Source organism: Falco cherrug, chromosome 3 (genome assembly GCF_023634085.1).
Source record: "Falco cherrug isolate bFalChe1 chromosome 3, bFalChe1.pri, whole genome shotgun sequence".
In the NCBI taxonomy this organism is placed as follows: domain Eukaryota; kingdom Metazoa; phylum Chordata; class Aves; order Falconiformes; family Falconidae; genus Falco; species Falco cherrug.
Window position 1 is genome coordinate 13,913,089 of NC_073699.1, and position 19,493 is coordinate 13,932,581.

Consider the following 19,493-nt stretch of genomic DNA (forward strand, 5'->3'; position numbering starts at 1 on the left):
GCTGGGTTCACTTTGGCTGGATGCCAGGTGCCCGCCAAGCCGCTCTGTCACTCCCCCTCCTCAACTGGAAAGGGGAGAGAGAACACAACAAAACGGTTTGTGGGTCGAGGTAAGAACAGGGAGGGGATAGAGTCGTCAAGGGGTTTGGGTTGGAAGGGACCTTCAAGATCATCTAGCTCCAAGCCCTCTGCCATGGGCAGGGACACCTTCCACCACACCAGCTTGCTCAAAGCACCATCCAGCCTGGCCTTGAACAGCTCCAGGCAGGGGGCAGCCACAGCTGCTCTAGGCAACTTCTTCCAGCATCTCACCGACCTCACGGGAAAGAATTTCTTTCTCATATCTAACCTAAAGCTACCCTCTCTCAGGTTAAATCCGTTACCTGTCGTCTTATCACTACACTCCCTGGTCCAGAGGCCCTCCCCACCTTTCCTGAGGGCCCCCTCAAAGTACCGCATGGCCGCTGCAAGGTCTCCACAAAGCCTCCTCTTCTCCCGGCTAAACGATCCCAACTCCCTCAGCCTGTCTGCAAAGGGGAGGTGCTGCACCTCCTCCTCATCTTTGTGGCCCTCCTCTGGACCCGCTCGAGCAGGTCCATGCCTTTCTTATGCTGGGGGCCTTCAGAGCCGAATGCAGTACTCCACTCTCACCAGAGCCGAGTAGGGAGGGAGAATCACCTCCCTCGACCTGCTGGCCACGCTGCTTTTGACGCAACCTGGCATACGACTGGCTTTCTGGGCTCCGCGCGAACGTTGCCGGCTCATACTCAGTTCTCCATTCACCAATACCCCCAAGTCCTTCTCCGCAGGGCTGCTCTCAATGCACTCACCGCCCGGCCTGCAGCCATCTTTGGGATTGCCCCTGGCACTTGGCCTCGTGGCACTCCATGAGCTTTGCACGGGCCCACCTCCCAAGCCTGCCACGGTCCCTCTGGATGGCATCCCTTCCCTCTAGAGCATCAACCGCAACACTCAGCTTGGCGTCATCCGCAAACTTGCCGAGGCTGCACACTCCAGCCCACTGTCCGTGGCCCTAACAAAGATGTTAAATCATACTGGCCCCAGCACGGACCCCTGAGGGACACCACTCATCACTGGGCTCCACTCGGACATCGAGCCTTTCATTGCAACTCATTGAGAGCACCCATCCAGCCAATCACACACCGAGCGGTCCACCCACCAAGTCCGCATCTCTCCATTTCAGAGACAAGGATCTTGCGCGGGACAGTATCAAATGGTCTGCACAAGTCCAGGGACGTGACGCCAGTCGCTCTTCCCTTACCCACCAATGCCTTAATCCTGTCATAGAAGGCCACCCCATTTGTCAGGCACGCTTTGCCCTCTGTGAAGCCATGTTGGCCGTCAGCAGTCACGCCTCCCTTTTCCAGGTGCCTTGGCATACTTTCCAGGAGGATCTGCTCCACGATCCCGCCAGGCACGGAGGTGACGCTGACCGACCTGTCGTTAACCTGGGTCTTCCTCTTGACCTTTCTGAAAAGGAGGGTTACCACCTGCCAGCTTGCTGTGGGGACGCTCCATCCCACTGCCCGGATCACAGACGAGGATGCTGAACACGGCTGCCCCCAGCGCCTGTGAGCGCGCAAGGGGAGACAGCGTCAAAGACTCTTCTACAAAGCTGAAGTGAACACCACCCACGTCTCTCTCCTTGTCCACAAAGCTAGCCACTCCAACACAGAAGACAGGGAGGTCAGTCAAGCACGATTCCCTCTTGGTAAATCCATGCCGACGGCTCCTCATCACTTGCTTGTCCTTCAGCAGCTTGGCAACGCTTCCGCGGAGGATTTTCTCCATCACCTCCCCTGGCAACAAGGACAGGCTCACCAGCCTCTGCTCTCCCACATCTTCCTTCCCGCCCTTCTGCAAGACAGGAGGCCTAAGAGCAATCTTCTGGACACCCGCAACTGCCCCCAGGAGCTATGACCTTTAAAAGATGATTGAGAGTGGCCTCCCAAGGACATCAGCCAGCTCCCCCAGCATTCGTGGCTCTGACTCATCAGGACCCAGGGACTTCCGTACATCCAGTCCCAAGGCACACCTTCCCACTCCCTTCCTCTTCCTCAGCAACAACAACGGCTCGCCCCACACACAGCCTGCAAAATGCTCATCCCGGCTCAACTGGGGCAGGCCTTGCCATTCATCGACCCTTCGGCATGCATCCACCACCACCAGGGCCTCGCTCTGCTGTGCCGTGCAGCGTGCTTACGTCCAACCACCCTCGGCAATCTCCAAATTCTCTTTCTGCCCGTCTCACACTGTGCAGAGAAATGGCCTCCCCTCCTCGGCATTCACCCCAAGTAAAGAGCCCAAAGGCCCTGGCTCCCCAGCCTCCCCCGCCTGCCGCTCCCACTCCACCTCTGCCTCTCGCCACACTCACGGGCTCTCCAGAAATTCACCTGCCTTGGTGAGCTGGCCCACATCAAGCACTGTGGCACGCCAGACACCAGGCTGCAAACGTGCCACCACAGCTAAGGGGTTCGCTACGGAACGGGCAGCACCAGCACTGGTGGAGCCAGGCAGGGCTCCCCACGTCACAGGACCGGCGAGCTCTCGGCCAGGGCTGCCGGGATGGCGGCCTGCTCTCCCAAAAAGGCCTCCTCTGCCTCTGCCCGCACCGACACCCCCAGGGACGGACCCCAGGGGGCACAAGCTCGGACACGCAGGCCCCTTTCTCCCAGCTACAACCTAACAAGCAAGGCGGGCACCAAGGCACGCACAGAGCACGCTCAATGGCAAAGGCCAGGCCTCAAGGCAGGCTTAGCAAGCTGGCAGCAAGGCAGGCACGGAGCAAATGCCACTGAGGGGGCCGCCACTCCTGCCCGCAACAGCAGAAAGCCCAGACCAACCTTCCGGGGCTGCGAGGAAAAGGAGCCCCTCCTTCCCAGCGCACCCACAAAACACATCACACGAGTGCCACAGCATGACCTCACTGACGACACCCCACCCCTCCTAGGCTTCGGTCACATGTTCTGCATGCCCTGACACGCGCCATCAACACCAAGCCTTTGGCCTCTAATATTTGCACCTCAAAGCTGCCGCCAGGACCAAGTGGACATGTCCTCAAGTGGAGGACACTACATTGCAGAACTGCGGGGGAAAAACGCACACCCCTCCTCATTACTCACCAGGCTGTGGCACGCAACAGCTTCTTGCTGCAAAACACCGCGTTGTGCAAAGGCTGTCCCGCCCCTCAGGGTCCAGCATAAAAGCTGGCCCAGCACCTCTCTCTCTCACACGCTGCTCCTGGTGCCTTCTCCTCTGCGGTCAACAAGGTGAGCCTGAAGCCCCTTCCCCTCCTTCTCCTGCCGCACCCGCCCCATCTCTTCCAGCACGCGCTGCCTCCAGACTCAGCAGTGCCGACGCCTCCCCACCGCCGCGCTCCCCGCAGCCCCACACCGCGCCTCCACATTCCCTTGCCCTCCTGTAACGCCACCCCTCGCGCCCCCACCACCCTCCGCTTCCTCAACACCCTCTCTTACAGGGCCCCTCAACACCACAGACATGGCCTGCAACAACCTCTGCAGCCCCTGCGGACCCACCCCGCTGGCTAACAGCTGCAACGAGCCCTGCGTCAGGCAGTGCGAAGAATCCCGCGTCGTCATCCAGCCTCCCGCCGTGCTGGTCACCCTGCCGGGACCCATCCTCAGCTCCTTCCCCCAGAGCACCGCCGTCGGATCGTCCTCATCGGCTGCTGTGGGCAACATCCTCAGCTCCCAGGGAGTGCCCGTCTCCTCCGGCGGCTTTGGCTACGGTTATGGCCTCGGAGGCCTGGGCTGCTATGGCGCCAGAAGAGCCTGCCTGCCCTGCTAAGGGCCCTCCACACCACACACACCCTGCAAGCCACGGCATGGACTGAGGACGCACCTCCCGCCTGCTGCTGGCACGGGGACCTGCCACCCGCACCTCCTCCTCTCAAGGCACCAAGCAAAGTAGCACGGAAGGGGCCAGCCCCGGCTGCCAGGATACATGGCCCACCTACCTCCTCCTCTTCTCCCACTGTCTTCTTTGCATCGCCCCTACTGCTACGTCCGCTACGCTCCGCTGCAAACGCCTGCTCACAAGCCAAAGACCACCGAGGCACCTCCCCCGCGCTGCTCCCACCACAGGAAAGGAAGACCTCGGTGCTCTGGCAAAATCTTCTGCAAGCAAAGGACCTGGGCTGACGGTCACCCTACTTGCACCTCAGGACGGATCCCTTCCACTGCGTGCTCCTGCCTTTTCACTCTTTTGCCTCAATAAAATCTCCTGCATCCCAGCACCACACGCCTCCATCTCCTTTCTTCTCCCAAGGCTCTTCCACTCTAAAACGGCACAAAGCCAGGCCTCAACAGGCCGGCGGGGTTGGGGGGAAAAGGGCACTCAGCCTCTCCGAGGGCACAGGCCACCAGCGACAACACACACTCGCACCTGCAGGCATACACAGCATGACACAAGCCCAGCACTGGCTCAGAAAAAGCCTCCGATACGACAACGCTCCCTGCGCACACCTCCGACCGAGGCTCCCCGTGCCAACACACGCTTGACTAACTCTCTTCCGCACCCTCCCCAGCAAAAAAGGATCACAGAAACATTTAGAGATGGGCAGGAATCTCTGCAGAGCATGTCCTTCCACCCCAGTGCTCAAGCAGGGCCAGCTAGAGCAGATTGTCTGGGACCACAGCCACTCGCGTCTTCAGTACCTCCGAGAATGGAGCCGCCACCACCTCTTCCACTCTTTGACCACCCTCACACTGAAAAAGCCCTGCCGCCTTTGCCCGGGCAATTCCAGATGCTTTCACTTCTGAACATGGCCTCTTGTCCTACCACTGATCGCAAGCCTCTGGGCACAGCCCTTCAGCCGCTTTGCAGGCCACCGCACCGGCCGCTTATGCAACCCGCACTTTCTCAGCTCGTCTAGGAGCACGTACCAGGAGACAGCGACAAAGGCTTCCTTCAAGTACGCCTCAGCAACAGCCACTGCTCTCCCCTTGCCCAACGCCCACTCGCCTCAACGCGGAAGACACGCAGCTCACTCAAGCATGATTTGCCCTTCCAAAATCCACGCCAAACACCCCCCAACACCTTCCGTCCGTCCTGGCCTTGGCAGTGATTTCCAGCAGCATTGCTTCCATCACCTGCCCCGGGAACAGGCTCAGGCTCACCGGCCTCTGCTTTCCCAGAGCCTCCCGCACCATCTTCTGCGGGACACGAGGGGTACCAGCTCCCTTCCACTCTTCAGGAGCTGCCCCCAGGCACTATGACCTTTCCAGGAAAATGCACAGCGGCCTCACAAGGAGGCCTCCGCAATGCCAGATGCCTCGGCATTCCTGGGAGCAACACGACAGGCCCCGGGCACTTACAAACACCCACTCCCACACCACTCCTTCCTACCTCCCTTCATCTTCCTCAGCAACAACCACAGATCACCTGACAAACAGCCTGAAAAACACTCACCTTGCCTCAGCGGGGGCAGGCCTTGCCACTCATCAACCCTTCCGCACGCACCACCACCACCACCACAGCCTCGGCTCTGCAGCCCCGTGCCGCATGCTCAAACCCAGCTCCCCTCGGCAATCGCCAAATTCCCTTTCACCCTGCCAAGCTCTGCGCAGAGAACTGGCCTCACCCCTCGACACTCGCCCCAAGCACAGACCCCACCAAAGGCCCAGGAGTGCCAGCCTCCCCTGCCTGCCGCTCCCAGCCCTGCTCCGCCTTTCAGCACACATACGGGCTCTCCAGAAACTCACCTGCCCTCGCACGCTGCCTCATACACAATCATAAGAGTCACTTCGGTTGCAAAGGACCCTTAACATTATCGAGTCCAACCGTAAACCTAATAGTGCCAAGGCCACCACTAATCCATGTCCCTAAGCGCCACGTCTACGTGTCTTTTAAACACCTCCCACAATGGTGACTCAACCACTGCCCTGGGCAGCCCCTTCCAGTGCTTGATAACCCTCTCGGTGAAGAAATTTCTCATCATAGCCAAACTAAACTTTGCCTGGCGCAACATGAGGCCCTTTCCTCTTGCCCTAGCACTTGTTGCTAGGGATGAGAGACTCACAACCTCCTCGTTACAGCCTCCTCTCAGGTACTTGGAGACACCGATAGGGCCTCCCCTCAGCCGCCGCCTTCTGAAAACGCAGTAGCCCCGCTTCCCTCAACCGCTACTTCTAAGGCTTCTTCTCTCGATCCTTCACCGCATTCGCTGCTCTCCTTTGGATGCGTCACACCACAGCCCAAGCCCCACCTCAGGGGTCCACGATGGAGGGGCCAACACAAGCACCGGCGGAGCCAGGCAGGGCACCTCTCGTCACAGGACCGGCGAGCTCTCAGCCAGGGCTGCCAGGAAAATGGCCTGCTCTCCCAAACAGCCCTCCTCTGCCTGCCCGCACTGACACCCCCAGGGACGGATCCCAGGGGGCACAAGCCCAGACACGCAGGCCCCTTTCTCCCAGCTACAACCTTTCAAGCAAGGCGGGCAACAAGGCACACACAGAGCACGCTCAGTGGGAAAGGCCAGGCCTACAGTCAGGCTTAGCAAGCTGGCAGCAAGGCGGGCAGGGACCAAATGCCATGGAAGGGGCCGACACTCATGCCCGGCACACCTCCAAAGCCCACAACAGCCTTCCAGGCCCATGAACAAGTGGGGGCCCCTCTTCGCAACGCACCCGCAAACCACACCACACGAGTGCCACGGCATGACCTCACTGACAACACCCCACCTCTCCTATGCTTTGGCCACGTCTGCCAAATGCCCTGACACGCACCTTCCATGCAAATCCTCCCAGATACCTGCTCTCACTTCAAAGCTGACGCCAGGGACAGACGGACACATCCTCAAGACGAGGACATGAGAAGGGAGCGTTGTGGGAAGGGACACACCCCCCACCTCATTACCTGCCAAGCTCTGGCACGCAACAGCTGCTTGCTGCAAAATGCCGTCACGCGCAAAGCCTGTCCCGCCCCCTCAGACCAGCATAAAAGACGGCCCAGCGCCTCTCTCCATCACACGCTTCTCCTGACGCCTTCTCCCCCGCAGTCAACAAGGTGAGCCTGAAGCCCCTTCCCCTCCTTCTCCTGCCCCACATGCCCTGTCTCTTCCAGCACGCGCTGACACCAGACTCAGCAGCCCCCACGACTCAACACCACCACACTCCCCGCAGCCCCACACCGCGTCTCCACACTCCCTTGCCCTCCTGTAACGACACCCCTCGCCCCCCCCAACACCCTCCGCTTCCTCAACACCCTCTCTTACAGGGACACTCCACACCGCAGACATGGCCTGCAACAACCTCTGCAGCCCCTGCGGACCCACCCCGCTGGCTAACAGCTGCAACGAGCCCTGCGTCAGGCAGTGCGAGGACTCCCGCGTCGTCATCCAGCCTTCCACCGTGCTGGTCACCCTGCCGGGACCCATCCTCACCTCCTTCCCCCAGAGCACCGCCGTCGGATCCTCCTCATCGGCTGCTGTGGGCAACATCCTCAGCTCCCAGGGAGTGCCCGTCTCCTCCGGCGGCTTTGGCTACGGTTACGGCCTCGGAGGCCTGGGCTGCTATGGCGCCAGAAGAGCCTGCCTGCCCTGCTAAGGGCCCTCCACACCACACACACCCTGCAAGCCACGGCATGGACTGAGGACGCACCTCCCGCCTGCTGCTGGCACGGGGACCTGCCACCCGCACCTCCTCCTCTCAAGGCACCAAGCAAAGTAGCACGGAAGGGGCCAGCCCCGGCTGCCAGGATACATGGCCCACCTACCTCCTCCTCTTCTCCCACTGTCTTCTTTGCATCGCCCCTACTGCTATGTCCGCTACGCTCCGCTGCAAACGCCTGCTCACAAGCCAAAGACCACCGGGGCACCTCCCCCGCGCTGCTCCCACCGCAGGAAAGGAAGACCTCGGTGCTCTGGCAAAATCTTCTGCAAGCAAAGGACCTGGGCTGACGGTCGCCCTACTTGCACCTCAGAACGGTTCCCTTCCACTGCGTGCTCCTGCCTTTTCACTCTTTTGCCTCAATAAAATCTCCTGCATCCCAGCACCACACGCCTCCATCTCCTTTCTTCTCCCAAGGCTCTTCCACTCTAAAACGGCACAAAGCCAGGCCTCAACAGGCCGGCGGGGTTGGGGGGAAAAGGGCACTCAGCCTCTCCGAGGGCACAGGCCACCAGCGACAACACACACTCGCACCTGCAGGCATACACAGCATGACACAAGCCCAGCACTGGCTCAGAAAAAGCCTCCGATACGACAACGCTCCCTGCGCACACCTCCGACCGAGGCTCCCCGTGCCAACACACGCTTGACTAACTCTCTTCCGCACCCTCCCCAGCAAAAAAGGATCACAGAAACATTTAGAGATGGGCAGGAATCTCTGCAGAGCATGTCCTTCCACCCCAGTGCTCAAGCAGGGCCAGCTAGAGCAGATTGTCTGGGACCACAGCCACTCGCGTCTTCAGTACCTCCGAGAATGGAGCCGCCACCACCTCTTCCACTCTTTGACCACCCTCACACTGAAAAAGCCCTGCCGCCTTTGCCCGGGCAATTCCAGATGCTTTCACTTCTGAACATGGCCTCTTGTCCTACCACTGATCGCAAGCCTCTGGGCACAGCCCTTCAGCCGCTTTGCAGGCCACCGCACCGGCCGCTTACGCAACCCGCACTTTCTCAGCTCGTCTAGGAGCACGTACCAGGAGACAGCGACAAAGGCTTCCTTCAAGTACGCCTCAGCAACAGCCACTGCTCTCCCCTCGCCCAACGCCCACTCGCCTCAACGCGGAAGACACGCAGCTCACTCAAGCATGATTTGCCCTTCCAAAATCCACGCCAAACACCCCCCAACACCTTCCGTCCGTCCTGGCCTTGGCAGTGATTTCCAGCAGCATTGCTTCCATCACCTGCCCCGGGAACAGGCTCAGGCTCACCGGCCTCTGCTTTCCCAGAGCCTCCCGCACCATCTTCTGCGGGACACGAGGGGTACCAGCTCCCTTCCACTCTTCAGGAGCTGCCCCCAGGCACTATGACCTTTCCAGGAAAATGCACAGCGGCCTCACAAGGAGGCCTCCGCAATGCCAGATGCCTCGGCATTCCTGGGAGCAACACGACAGGCCCCGGGCACTTACAAACACCCACTCCCACACCACTCCTTCCTACCTCCCTTCATCTTCCTCAGCAACAACCACAGATCACCTGACAAACAGCCTGAAAAACACTCACCTTGCCTCAGCGGGGGCAGGCCTTGCCACTCATCAACCCTTCCGCACGCACCACCACCACCACCACAGCCTCGGCTCTGCAGCCCCGTGCCGCATGCTCAAACCCAGCTCCCCTCGGCAATCGCCAAATTCCCTTTCACCCTGTCAAGCTCTGCGCAGAGAACTGGCCTCACCCCTCGACACTCGCCCCAAGCACAGACCCCACCAAAGGCCCAGGAGTGCCAGCCTCCCCTGCCTGCCACTCCCAGCCCTGCTCCGCCTTTCGGCACACATACGGGCTCTCCAGAAACTCACCTGCCCTCGCACGCTGCCTCATACACAATCATAAGAGTCACTTCGGTTGCAAAGGACCCTTTACGTTATCGAGTCCAACCGTAAACCTAATACTGCCAAGGCCACCACTAATCCATGTCCCTAAGCGCCACGTCTACGTGTCTTTTAAACACCTCCCACAATGGTGACTCAACCACTGCCCTGGGCAGCCCCTTCCAGTGCTTGATAACCCTCTCGGTGAAGAAATTTCTCATCATAGCCAAACTAAACTTTGCCTGGCGCAACATGAGGCCCTTTCCTCTTGCCCTAGCACTTGTTGCTAGGGATGAGAGACTCACAACCTCCTCGTTACAACCTCCTCTCAGGTACTTGGAGACACCGATAGGGCCTCCCCTCAGCCGCCGCCTTCTGAAAACGCAGTAGCCCCGCTTCCCTCAACCGCTACTTCTAAGGCTTCTTCTCTCGATCCTTCACCGCATTCGCTGCTCTCCTTTGGATGCGTCACACCACAGCCCAAGCCCCACCTCAGGGGTCCACGATGGAGGGGCCAACACAAGCACCGGCGGAGCCAGGCAGGGCACCTCTCGTCACAGGACCGGCGAGCTCTCAGCCAGGGCTGCCAGGAAAATGGCCTGCTCTCCCAAACAGCCCTCCTCTGCCTGCCTGCACTGACACCCCCAGGGACGGATCCCAGGGGGCACAAGCCCAGACACGCAGGCCCCTTTCTCCCAGCTACAACCTTTCAAGCAAGGCGGGCAACAAGGCACACACAGAGCACGCTCAGTGGGAAAGGCCAGGCCTACAGTCAGGCTTAGCAAGCTGGCAGCAAGGCAGGCAGGGACCAAATGCCATGGAAGGGGCCGACACTCATGCCTGGCACACCTCCAAAGCCCACAACAGCCTTCCAGGCCCATGAACAAGTGGGGGCCCCTCTTCGCAACGCACCCGCAAACCACACCACACGAGTGCCACGGCATGACCTCACTGACAACACCCCACCTCTCCTATGCTTTGGCCACGTCTGCCAAATGCCCTGACACGCACCTTCCATGCAAATCCTCCCAGATACCTGCTCTCACTTCAAAGCTGACGCCAGGGACAGACGGACACATCCTCAAGACGAGGACATGAGAAGGGAGCGTTGTGGGAAGGGACACACCCCCCACCTCATTACCTGCCAAGCTCTGGCACGCAACAGCTGCTTGCTGCAAAATGCCGTCACGCGCAAAGCCTGTCCCGCCCCCTCAGACCAGCATAAAAGACGGCCCAGCGCCTCTCTCCATCACACGCTTCTCCTGACGCCTTCTCCCCCGCAGTCAACAAGGTGAGCCTGAAGCCCCTTCCCCTCCTTCTCCTGCCCCACACGCCCCGTCTCTTCCAGCACGCGCTGACACCAGACTCAGCAGCCCCCACGACTCAACACCACCTGCTCCCCGCAGCCCCACACCGCGCCTCCACACTCCCTTGCCCTCCTGTAACGACACCCCTCGCGCCCCCCAACACCCTCCGCTTCCTCAACACCCTCTCTTACAGGGACACTCCACACCGCAGACATGGCCTGCAACAACCTCTGCAGCCCCTGCGGACCCACCCCGCTGGCTAACAGCTGCAACGAGCCCTGCGTCAGGCAGTGCGAGGACTCCCGCGTCGTCATCCAGCCTTCCACCGTGCTGGTCACCCTGCCGGGACCCATCCTCACCTCCTTCCCCCAGAGCACCGCCGTCGGATCCTCCTCATCGGCTGCTGTGGGCAACATCCTCAGCTCCCAGGGAGTGCCCATCTCCTCCGGCGGCTTTGGCTACGGTTACGGCCTCGGAGGCCTGGGCTGCTATGGCGCCAGAAGAGCCTGCCTGCCCTGCTAAGGGCCCTCCACACCACACACACCCTGCAAGCCACGGCATGGACTGAGGACGCACCTCCCGCCTGCTGCTGGCACGGGGACCTGCCACCCGCACCTCCTCCTCTCAAGGCACCAAGCAAAGTAGCACGGAAGGGGCCAGCCCCGGCTGCCAGGATACATGGCCCACCTACCTCCTCCTCTTCTCCCACTGTCTTCTTTGCATCGCCCCTACTGCTACGTACGCTACTCTCCGCTGCAAACGCCTGCTCACAAGCCAAAGACCACCGGGGCACCTCCCCCGCGCTGCTCCCACCGCAGGAAAGGAAGACCTCGGTGCTCTGGCAAAATCTTCTGCAAGCAAAGGACCTGGGCTGACGGTCGCCCTACTTGCACCTCAGAACGGTTCCCTTCCACTGCGTGCTCCTGCCTTTTCACTCTTTTGCCTCAATAAAATCTCCTGCATCCCAGCACCACACGCCTCCATCTCCTTTCTTCTCCCAAGGCTCTTCCACTCTAAAACGGCACAAAGCCAGGCCTCAACAGGCCGGCGGGGTTGGGGGGAAAAGGGCACTCAGCCTCTCTGAGGACACAGGCCACCAGCGACAACACACACTCGCACCTGCAGGCATACACAGCATGACACAAGCCCAGCACTGGCTCAGAAAAAGCCTCCGACACGACAACGCTCCCTGCGCACACCTCCGACCGAGGCTCCCCGTGCCAACACACGCTTGACTAACTCTCTTCCGCACCCTCCCCAGCAAAAAAGGATCACAGAAACATTTAGAGATGGGCAGGAATCTCTGCAGAGCATGTCCTTCCACCCCAGTGCTCAAGCAGGGCCAGCTAGAGCAGATTGTCTGGGACCACAGCCACTCGCGTCTTCAGTACCTCCGAGAATGGAGCCGCCACCACCTCTTCCACTCTTTGACCACCCTCACACTGAAAAAGCCCTGCCGCCTTTGCCCGGGCAATTCCAGATGCTTTCACTTCTGAACATGGCCTCTTGTCCTACCACTGATCGCAAGCCTCTGGGCACAGCCCTTCAGCCGCTTTGCAGGCCACCGCACCAGCCGCTTACGCAACCCACACTTTCTCAGCTCGTCTAGGAGCACGTACCAGGAGACAGCGACAAAGGCTTCCTTCAAGTACGCCTCAGCAACAGCCACTGCTCTCCCCTCGCCCAACGCCCACTCGCCTCAACGCGGAAGACACGCAGCTCACTCAAGCATGATTTGCCCTTCCAAAATCCACGCCAAACACCCCCCAACACCTTCCGTCCGTCCTGGCCTTGGCAGTGATTTCCAGCAGCATTGCTTCCATCACCTGCCCCGGGAACAGGCTCAGGCTCACCGGCCTCTGCTTTCCCAGAGCCTCCCGCACCATCTTCTGCGGGACACGAGGGGTACCAGCTCCCTTCCACTCTTCAGGAGCTGCCCCCAGGCACTATGACCTTTCCAGGAAAATGCACAGCGGCCTCACAAGGAGGCCTCTGCAATGCCAGATGCCTCGGCATTCCTGGGAGCAACACGACAGGCCCCGGGCACTTACAAACACCCACTCCCACACCACTCCTTCCTACCTCCCTTCATCTTCCTCAGCAACAACCACAGATCACCTGACAAACAGCCTGAAAAACACTCACCTTGCCTCAGCGGGGGCAGGCCTTGCCACTCATCAACCCTTCCGCACGCACCACCACCACCACCACAGCCTCGGCTCTGCAGCCCCGTGCCGCATGCTCAAACCCAGCTCCCCTCGGCAATCGCCAAATTCCCTTTCACCCTGTCAAGCTCTGCGCAGAGAACTGGCCTCACCCCTCGACACTCGCCCCAAGCACAGACCCCACCAAAGGCCCAGGAGTGCCAGCCTCCCCTGCCTGCCACTCCCAGCCCTGCTCCGCCTTTCGGCACACATACGGGCTCTCCAGAAACTCACCTGCCCTCGCACGCTGCCTCATACACAATCATAAGAGTCACTTCGGTTGCAAAGGACCCTTTACGTTATCGAGTCCAACCGTTAACCTAATACTGCCAAGGCCACCACTAATCCATGTCCCTAAGCGCCACGTCTACGTGTCTTTTAAACACCTCCCACAATGGTGACTCAACCACTGCCCTGGGCAGCCCCTTCCAGTGCTTGATAACCCTCTCGGTGAAGAAATTTCTCATCATAGCCAAACTAAACTTTGCCTGGCGCAACATGAGGCCCTTTCCTCTTGCCCTAGCACTTGTTGCTAGGGATGAGAGACTCACAACCTCCTCGTTACAGCCTCCTCTCAGGTACTTGGAGACACCGATAGGGCCTCCCCTCAGCCGCCGCCTTCTGAAAACGCAGTAGCCCCGCTTCCCTCAACTGCTACTTCTAAGGCTTCTTCTCTCGATCCTTCATCGCATTCGCTGCTCTCCTTTGGATGCGTCACACCACAGCCCAAGCCCCACCTCAGGGGTCCACGATGGAGGGGCCAACACAAGCACCGGCGGAGCCAGGCAGGGCACCTCTCGTCACAGGACCGGCGAGCTCTCAGCCAGGGCTGCCAGGAAAATGGCCTGCTCTCCCAAACAGCCCTCCTCTGCCTGCCCGCACTGACACCCCCAGGGACGGATCCCAGGGGGCACAAGCCCAGACACGCAGGCCCCTTTCTCCCAGCTACAACCTTTCAAGCAAGGCGGGCAACAAGGCACACACAGAGCACGCTCAGTGGGAAAGGCCAGGCCTACAGTCAGGCTTAGCAAGCTGGCAGCAAGGCAGGCAGGGACCAAATGCCATGGAAGGGGCCGACACTCATGCCCGGCACACCTCCAAAGCCCACAACAGCCTTCCAGGCCCATGAACAAGTGGGGGCCCCTCTTCGCAACGCACCCGCAAACCACACCACACGAGTGCCACGGCATGACCTCACTGACAACACCCCACCTCTCCTATGCTTTGGCCACGTCTGCCAAATGCCCTGACACGCACCTTCCATGCAAATCCTCCCAGATACCTGCTCTCACTTCAAAGCTGACGCCAGGGACAGACGGACACATCCTCAAGACGAGGACATGAGAAGGGAGCGTTGTGGGAAGGGACACACCCCCCACCTCATTACCTGCCAAGCTCTGGCACGCAACAGCTGCTTGCTGCAAAATGCCGTCACGCGCAAAGCCTGTCCCGCCCCCTCAGACCAGCATAAAAGACGGCCCAGCGCCTCTCTCCATCACACGCTTCTCCTGACGCCTTCTCCCCCGCAGTCAACAAGGTGAGCCTGAAGCCCCTTCCCCTCCTTCTCCTGCCCCACACGCCCCGTCTCTTCCAGCACGCGCTGACACCAGACTCAGCAGCCCCCACGACTCAACACCACCACGCTCCCCGCAGCCCCACACCGCGTCTCCACACTCCCTTGCCCTCCTGTAACGACACCCCTCGCCCCCCAACACCCTCCGCTTCCTCAACACCCTCTCTTACAGGGACACTCCACACCGCAGACATGGCCTGCAACAACCTCTGCAGCCCCTGCGGACCCACCCCGCTGGCTAACAGCTGCAACGAGCCCTGCGTCAGGCAGTGCGAGGACTCCCGCGTCGTCATCCAGCCTTCCACCGTGCTGGTCACCCTGCCGGGACCCATCCTCACCTCCTTCCCCCAGAGCACCGCCGTCGGATCCTCCTCATCGGCTGCTGTGGGCAACATCCTCAGCTCCCAGGGAGTGCCCATCTCCTCCGGCGGCTTTGGCTACGGTTACGGCCTCGGAGGCCTGGGCTGCTATGGCGCCGGAAGAGCCTGCCTGCCCTGCTAAGGGCCCTCCACACCACACACACCCTGCAAGCCACGGCATGGACTGAGGACGCACCTCCCGCCTGCTGCTGGCACGGGGACCTGCCACCCGCACCTCCTCCTCTCAAGGCACCAAGCAAAGTAGCACGGAAGGGGCCAGCCCCGGCTGCCAGGATACATGGCCCACCTACCTCCTCCTCTTCTCCCACTGTCTTCTTTGCATCGCCCCTACTGCTACGTACGCTACTCTCCGCTGCAAACGCCTGCTCACAAGCCAAAGACCACCGGGGCACCTCCCCCGCGCTGCTCCCACCACAGGAAAGGAAGACCTCGGTGCTCTGGCAAAATCTTCTGCAAGCAAAGGACCTGGGCTGACGGTCACCCTACTTGCACCTCAGGACGGATCCCTTCCACTGCGTGCTCCTGCCTTTTCACTCTTTTGCCTCAATAAAATCTCCTGCATCCCAGCACCACACGCCTCCATCTCCTTTCTTCTCCCAAGGCTCTTCCACTCTAAAACGGCACAAAGCCAGGCCTCAACAGGCCGGCGGGGTTGGGGGGAAAAGGGCACTCAGCCTCTCTGAGGACACAGGCCACCAGCGACAACACACACTCGCACCTGCAGGCATACACAGCATGACACAAGCCCAGCACTGGCTCAGAAAAAGCCTCCGACACGACAACGCTCCCTGCGCACACCTCCGACCGAGGCTCCCCGTGCCAACACACGCTTGACTAACTCTCTTCCGCACCCTCCCCAGCAAAAAAGGATCACAGAAACATTTAGAGATGGGCAGGAATCTCTGCAGAGCATGTCCTTCCACCCCAGTGCTCAAGCAGGGCCAGCTAGAGCAGATTGTCTGGGACCACAGCCACTCGCGTCTTCAGTACCTCCGAGAATGGAGCCGCCACCACCTCTTCCACTCTTTGACCACCCTCACACTGAAAAAGCCCTGCCGCCTTTGCCCGGGCAATTCCAGATGCTTTCACTTCTGAACATGGCCTCTTGTCCTACCACTGATCGCAAGCCTCTGGGCACAGCCCTTCAGCCGCTTTGCAGGCCACCGCACCGGCCGCTTACGCAACCCGCACTTTCTCAGCTCGTCTAGGAGCACGTACCAGGAGACAGCGACAAAGGCTTCCTTCAAGTACGCCTCAGCAACAGCCACTGCTCTCCCCTCGCCCAACGCCCACTCGCCTCAACGCGGAAGACACGCAGCTCACTCAAGCATGATTTGCCCTTCCAAAATCCACGCCAAACACCCCCCAACACCTTCCGTCCGTCCTGGCCTTGGCAGTGATTTCCAGCAGCATTGCTTCCATCACCTGCCCCGGGAACAGGCTCAGGCTCACCGGCCTCTGCTTTCCCAGAGCCTCCCGCACCATCTTCTGCGGGACACGAGGGGTACCAGCTCCCTTCCACTCTTCAGGAGCTGCCCCCAGGCACTATGACCTTTCCAGGAAAATGCACAGCGGCCTCACAAGGAGGCCTCCGCAATGCCAGATGCCTCGGCATTCCTGGGAGCAACACGACAGGCCCCGGGCACTTACAAACACCCACTCCCACACCACTCCTTCCTACCTCCCTTCATCTTCCTCAGCAACAACCACAGATCACCTGACAAACAGCCTGAAAAACACTCACCTTGCCTCAGCGGGGGCAGGCCTTGCCACTCATCAACCCTTCCGCACGCACCACCACCACCACCACAGCCTCGGCTCTGCAGCCCCGTGCCGCATGCTCAAACCCAGCTCCCCTCGGCAATCGCCAAATTCCCTTTCACCCTGTCAAGCTCTGCGCAGAGAACTGGCCTCACCCCTCGACACTCGCCCCAAGCACAGACCCCACCAAAGGCCCAGGAGTGCCAGCCTCCCCTGCCTGCCGCTCCCAGCTCTGCTCCGCCTTTCAGCACACATACGGGCTCTCCAGAAACTCACCTGCCCTCGCACGCTGCCTCATACACAATCATAAGAGTCACTTCGGTTGCAAAGGACCCTTTACATTATCGAGTCCAACCGTTAACCTAATACTGCCAAGGCCACCACTAATCCATGTCCCTAAGCGCCACGTCTACGTGTCTTTTAAACACCTCCCACAATGGTGACTCAACCACTGCCCTGGGCAGCCCCTTCCAGTGCTTGATAACCCTCTCGGTGAATAATTTCTCATCATAGCCAAACTAAACTTTGCCTGGCGCAACATGAGGCCCTTTCCTCTTGCCCTAGCACTTGTTGCTAGGGATGAGAGACTCACATCCTCCTCGTTACAACCTCCTCTCAGGTACTTGGAGACACCGATAGGGCCTCCCCTCAGCCGCCGCCTTCTGAAAACGCAGTAGCCCCGCTTCCCTCAACCGCTACTTCTAAGGCTTCTTCTCTCGATCCTTCACCGCATTCGCTGCTCTCCTTTGGATGCGTCACACCACAGCCCAAGCCCCACCTCAGGGGTCCACGATGGAGGGGCCAACACAAGCACCGGCGGAGCCAGGCAGGGCACCTCTCGTCACAGGACCGGCGAGCTCTCAGCCAGGGCTGCCAGGAAAATGGCCTGCTCTCCCAAACAGCCCTCCTCTGCCTGCCCGCACTGACACCCCCAGGGACGGATCCCAGGGGGCACAAGCCCAGACACGCAGGCCCCTTTCTCCCAGCTACAACCTTTCAAGCAAGGCGGGCAACAAGGCACACACAGAGCACGCTCAGTGGGAAAGGCCAGGCCTACAGTCAGGCTTAGCAAGCTGGCAGCAAGGCAGGCAGGGACCAAATGCCATGGAAGGGGCCGACACTCATGCCCGGCACACCTCCAAAGCCCACAACAGCCTTCCAGGCCCATGAACAAGTGGGGGCCCCTCTTCGCAACGCACCCGCAAACCACACCACACGAGTGCCACGGCATGACCTCACTGACAACACCCCACCTCTCCTATGCTTTGGCCACGTCTGCCAAATGCCCTGACACGCACCTTCCATGCAAATCCTCCCAGATACCTGCTCTCACTTCAAAGCTGACGCCAGGGACAGACGGACACATCCTCAAGAGGACGACATGAGAAGGGAGCGTTGTGGGAAGGGACACACCCCCCACCTCATTACCTGCCAAGCTCTGGCACGCAACAGCTGCTTGCTGCAAAATGCCGTCACGCGCAAAGCCTGTCCCGCTCCCTCAGACCAGCATAAAAGACGGCCCAGCGCCTCTCTCCATCACACACTTCTCCTGACGCCTTCTCCCCCGCAGTCAACAAGGTGAGCCTGAAGCCCCTTCCCCTCCTTCTCCTGCCCCACACGCCCCGTCTCTTCCAGCACGCGCTGACACCAGACTCAGCAGCCCCCACGACTCAACACCACCACCCTCCCCGCAGCCCCACACCGCGCCTCCACACTCCCTTGCCCTCCTGTAACGACACCCCTCGCGCCCCCCCAACACCCTCCGCTTCCTCAACACCCTCTCTTACAGGGACACTCCACACCGCAGACATGGCCTGCAACAACTTCTGCAGCCCCTGCGGACCCACCCCGCTGGCTAACAGCTGCAACGAGCCCTGCGTCAGGCAGTGCGAGGACTCCCGCGTCGTCATCCAGCCTTCCACCGTGCTGGTCACCCTGCCGGGACCCATCCTCACCTCCTTCCCCCAGAGCACCGCCGTCGGATCCTCCTCATCAGCTGCTGTGGGCAACATCCTCAGCTCCCAGGGAGTGCCCATCTCCTCCGGCGGCTTTGGCTACGGTTACGGCCTCGGAGGCCTGGGCTGCTATGGCGCCGGAAGAGCCTGCCTGCCCTGCTAAGGGCCCTCCACACCACACACACCCTGCAAGCCACGGCATGGACTGAGGACGCACCTCCCGCCTGCTGCTGGCACGGGGACCTGCCACCCGCACCTCCTCCTCTCAAGGCACCAAGCAAAGTAGCACGGAAGGGGCCAGCCCCGGCTGCCAGGATACATGGCCCACCTACCTCCTCCTCTTCTCCCACTGTCTTCTTTGCATCGCCCCTACTGCTACGTCCGCTACTCTCCGCTGCAAACGCCTGCTCACAAGCCAAAGTCCACCGGGGCACCTCCCCCGCGCTGCTCCCACCGCAGGAAAGGAAGACCTCGGTGCTCTGGCAAAATCTTCTGCAAGCAAAGGACCTGGGCTGACGGTCGCCCTACTTGCACCTCAGGACGGATCCCTTCCACTGCGTGCTCCTGCCTTTTCACTCTTTTGCCTCAATAAAATCTCCTGCATCCCAGCACCACACGCCTCCATCTCCTTTCTTCTCCCAAGGCTCTTCCACTCTAAAACGGCACAAAGCCAGGCCTCAACAGGCCAGCGGGGTTGGGGGGAAAAGGGCACTCAGCCTCTCTGAGGACACAGGCCACCAGCGACAACACACACTCGCACCTGCAGGCATACACAGCATGACACAAGCCCAGCACTGGCT

The 19,493-nt window shown here is 60.5% G+C and overlaps 5 protein-coding genes across 5 annotated transcripts; all 5 read left to right on the top strand.

The window, feature by feature from the left end:
* The first annotated feature begins 3,511 nt into the window (after positions 1 to 3,511).
* Positions 3,512 to 3,827, top strand: LOC129735742 (feather keratin-like). The gene has a single exon (XM_055706270.1). It carries the CDS (start codon positions 3,519 to 3,521, stop codon positions 3,825 to 3,827), a length of 309 nt encoding a protein of 102 aa, XP_055562245.1. The 5' UTR covers positions 3,512 to 3,518.
* Positions 3,828 to 7,276: 3,449 nt separating this feature from the next.
* LOC129735708 (feather keratin-like) lies at positions 7,277 to 7,585 on the top strand. Its single transcript, XM_055705943.1, has one exon. The coding sequence runs from the start codon at positions 7,277 to 7,279 to the stop codon at positions 7,583 to 7,585; it is 309 nt and encodes a 102-aa protein (XP_055561918.1).
* Positions 7,586 to 11,033: 3,448 nt separating this feature from the next.
* On the top strand, positions 11,034 to 11,342 carry LOC129735689 (feather keratin-like). Its single transcript, XM_055705825.1, has one exon. It carries the CDS (start codon positions 11,034 to 11,036, stop codon positions 11,340 to 11,342), a length of 309 nt encoding a protein of 102 aa, XP_055561800.1.
* Positions 11,343 to 14,789: 3,447 nt separating this feature from the next.
* LOC129735497 (feather keratin 1-like) lies at positions 14,790 to 15,098 on the top strand. The gene has a single exon (XM_055703781.1). It carries the CDS (start codon positions 14,790 to 14,792, stop codon positions 15,096 to 15,098), a length of 309 nt encoding a protein of 102 aa, XP_055559756.1.
* A 3,449-nt stretch (positions 15,099 to 18,547) lies between these two features.
* On the top strand, positions 18,548 to 18,856 carry LOC129735499 (feather keratin 1-like). The gene has a single exon (XM_055703791.1). It carries the CDS (start codon positions 18,548 to 18,550, stop codon positions 18,854 to 18,856), a length of 309 nt encoding a protein of 102 aa, XP_055559766.1.
* The last annotated feature ends 637 nt before the right edge of the window (positions 18,857 to 19,493 follow it).

Coding starts and splice junctions, on each gene's coding strand:
- LOC129735708 (XM_055705943.1), top strand. CDS start 7,277: ATGGCCTGCAACAACCTCTGCAGCCCCTGCGGACCCACCCCGCTGGCT.
- LOC129735689 (XM_055705825.1), top strand. CDS start 11,034: ATGGCCTGCAACAACCTCTGCAGCCCCTGCGGACCCACCCCGCTGGCT.
- LOC129735497 (XM_055703781.1), top strand. CDS start 14,790: ATGGCCTGCAACAACCTCTGCAGCCCCTGCGGACCCACCCCGCTGGCT.
- LOC129735499 (XM_055703791.1), top strand. CDS start 18,548: ATGGCCTGCAACAACTTCTGCAGCCCCTGCGGACCCACCCCGCTGGCT.
- LOC129735742 (XM_055706270.1), top strand. CDS start 3,519: ATGGCCTGCAACAACCTCTGCAGCCCCTGCGGACCCACCCCGCTGGCT.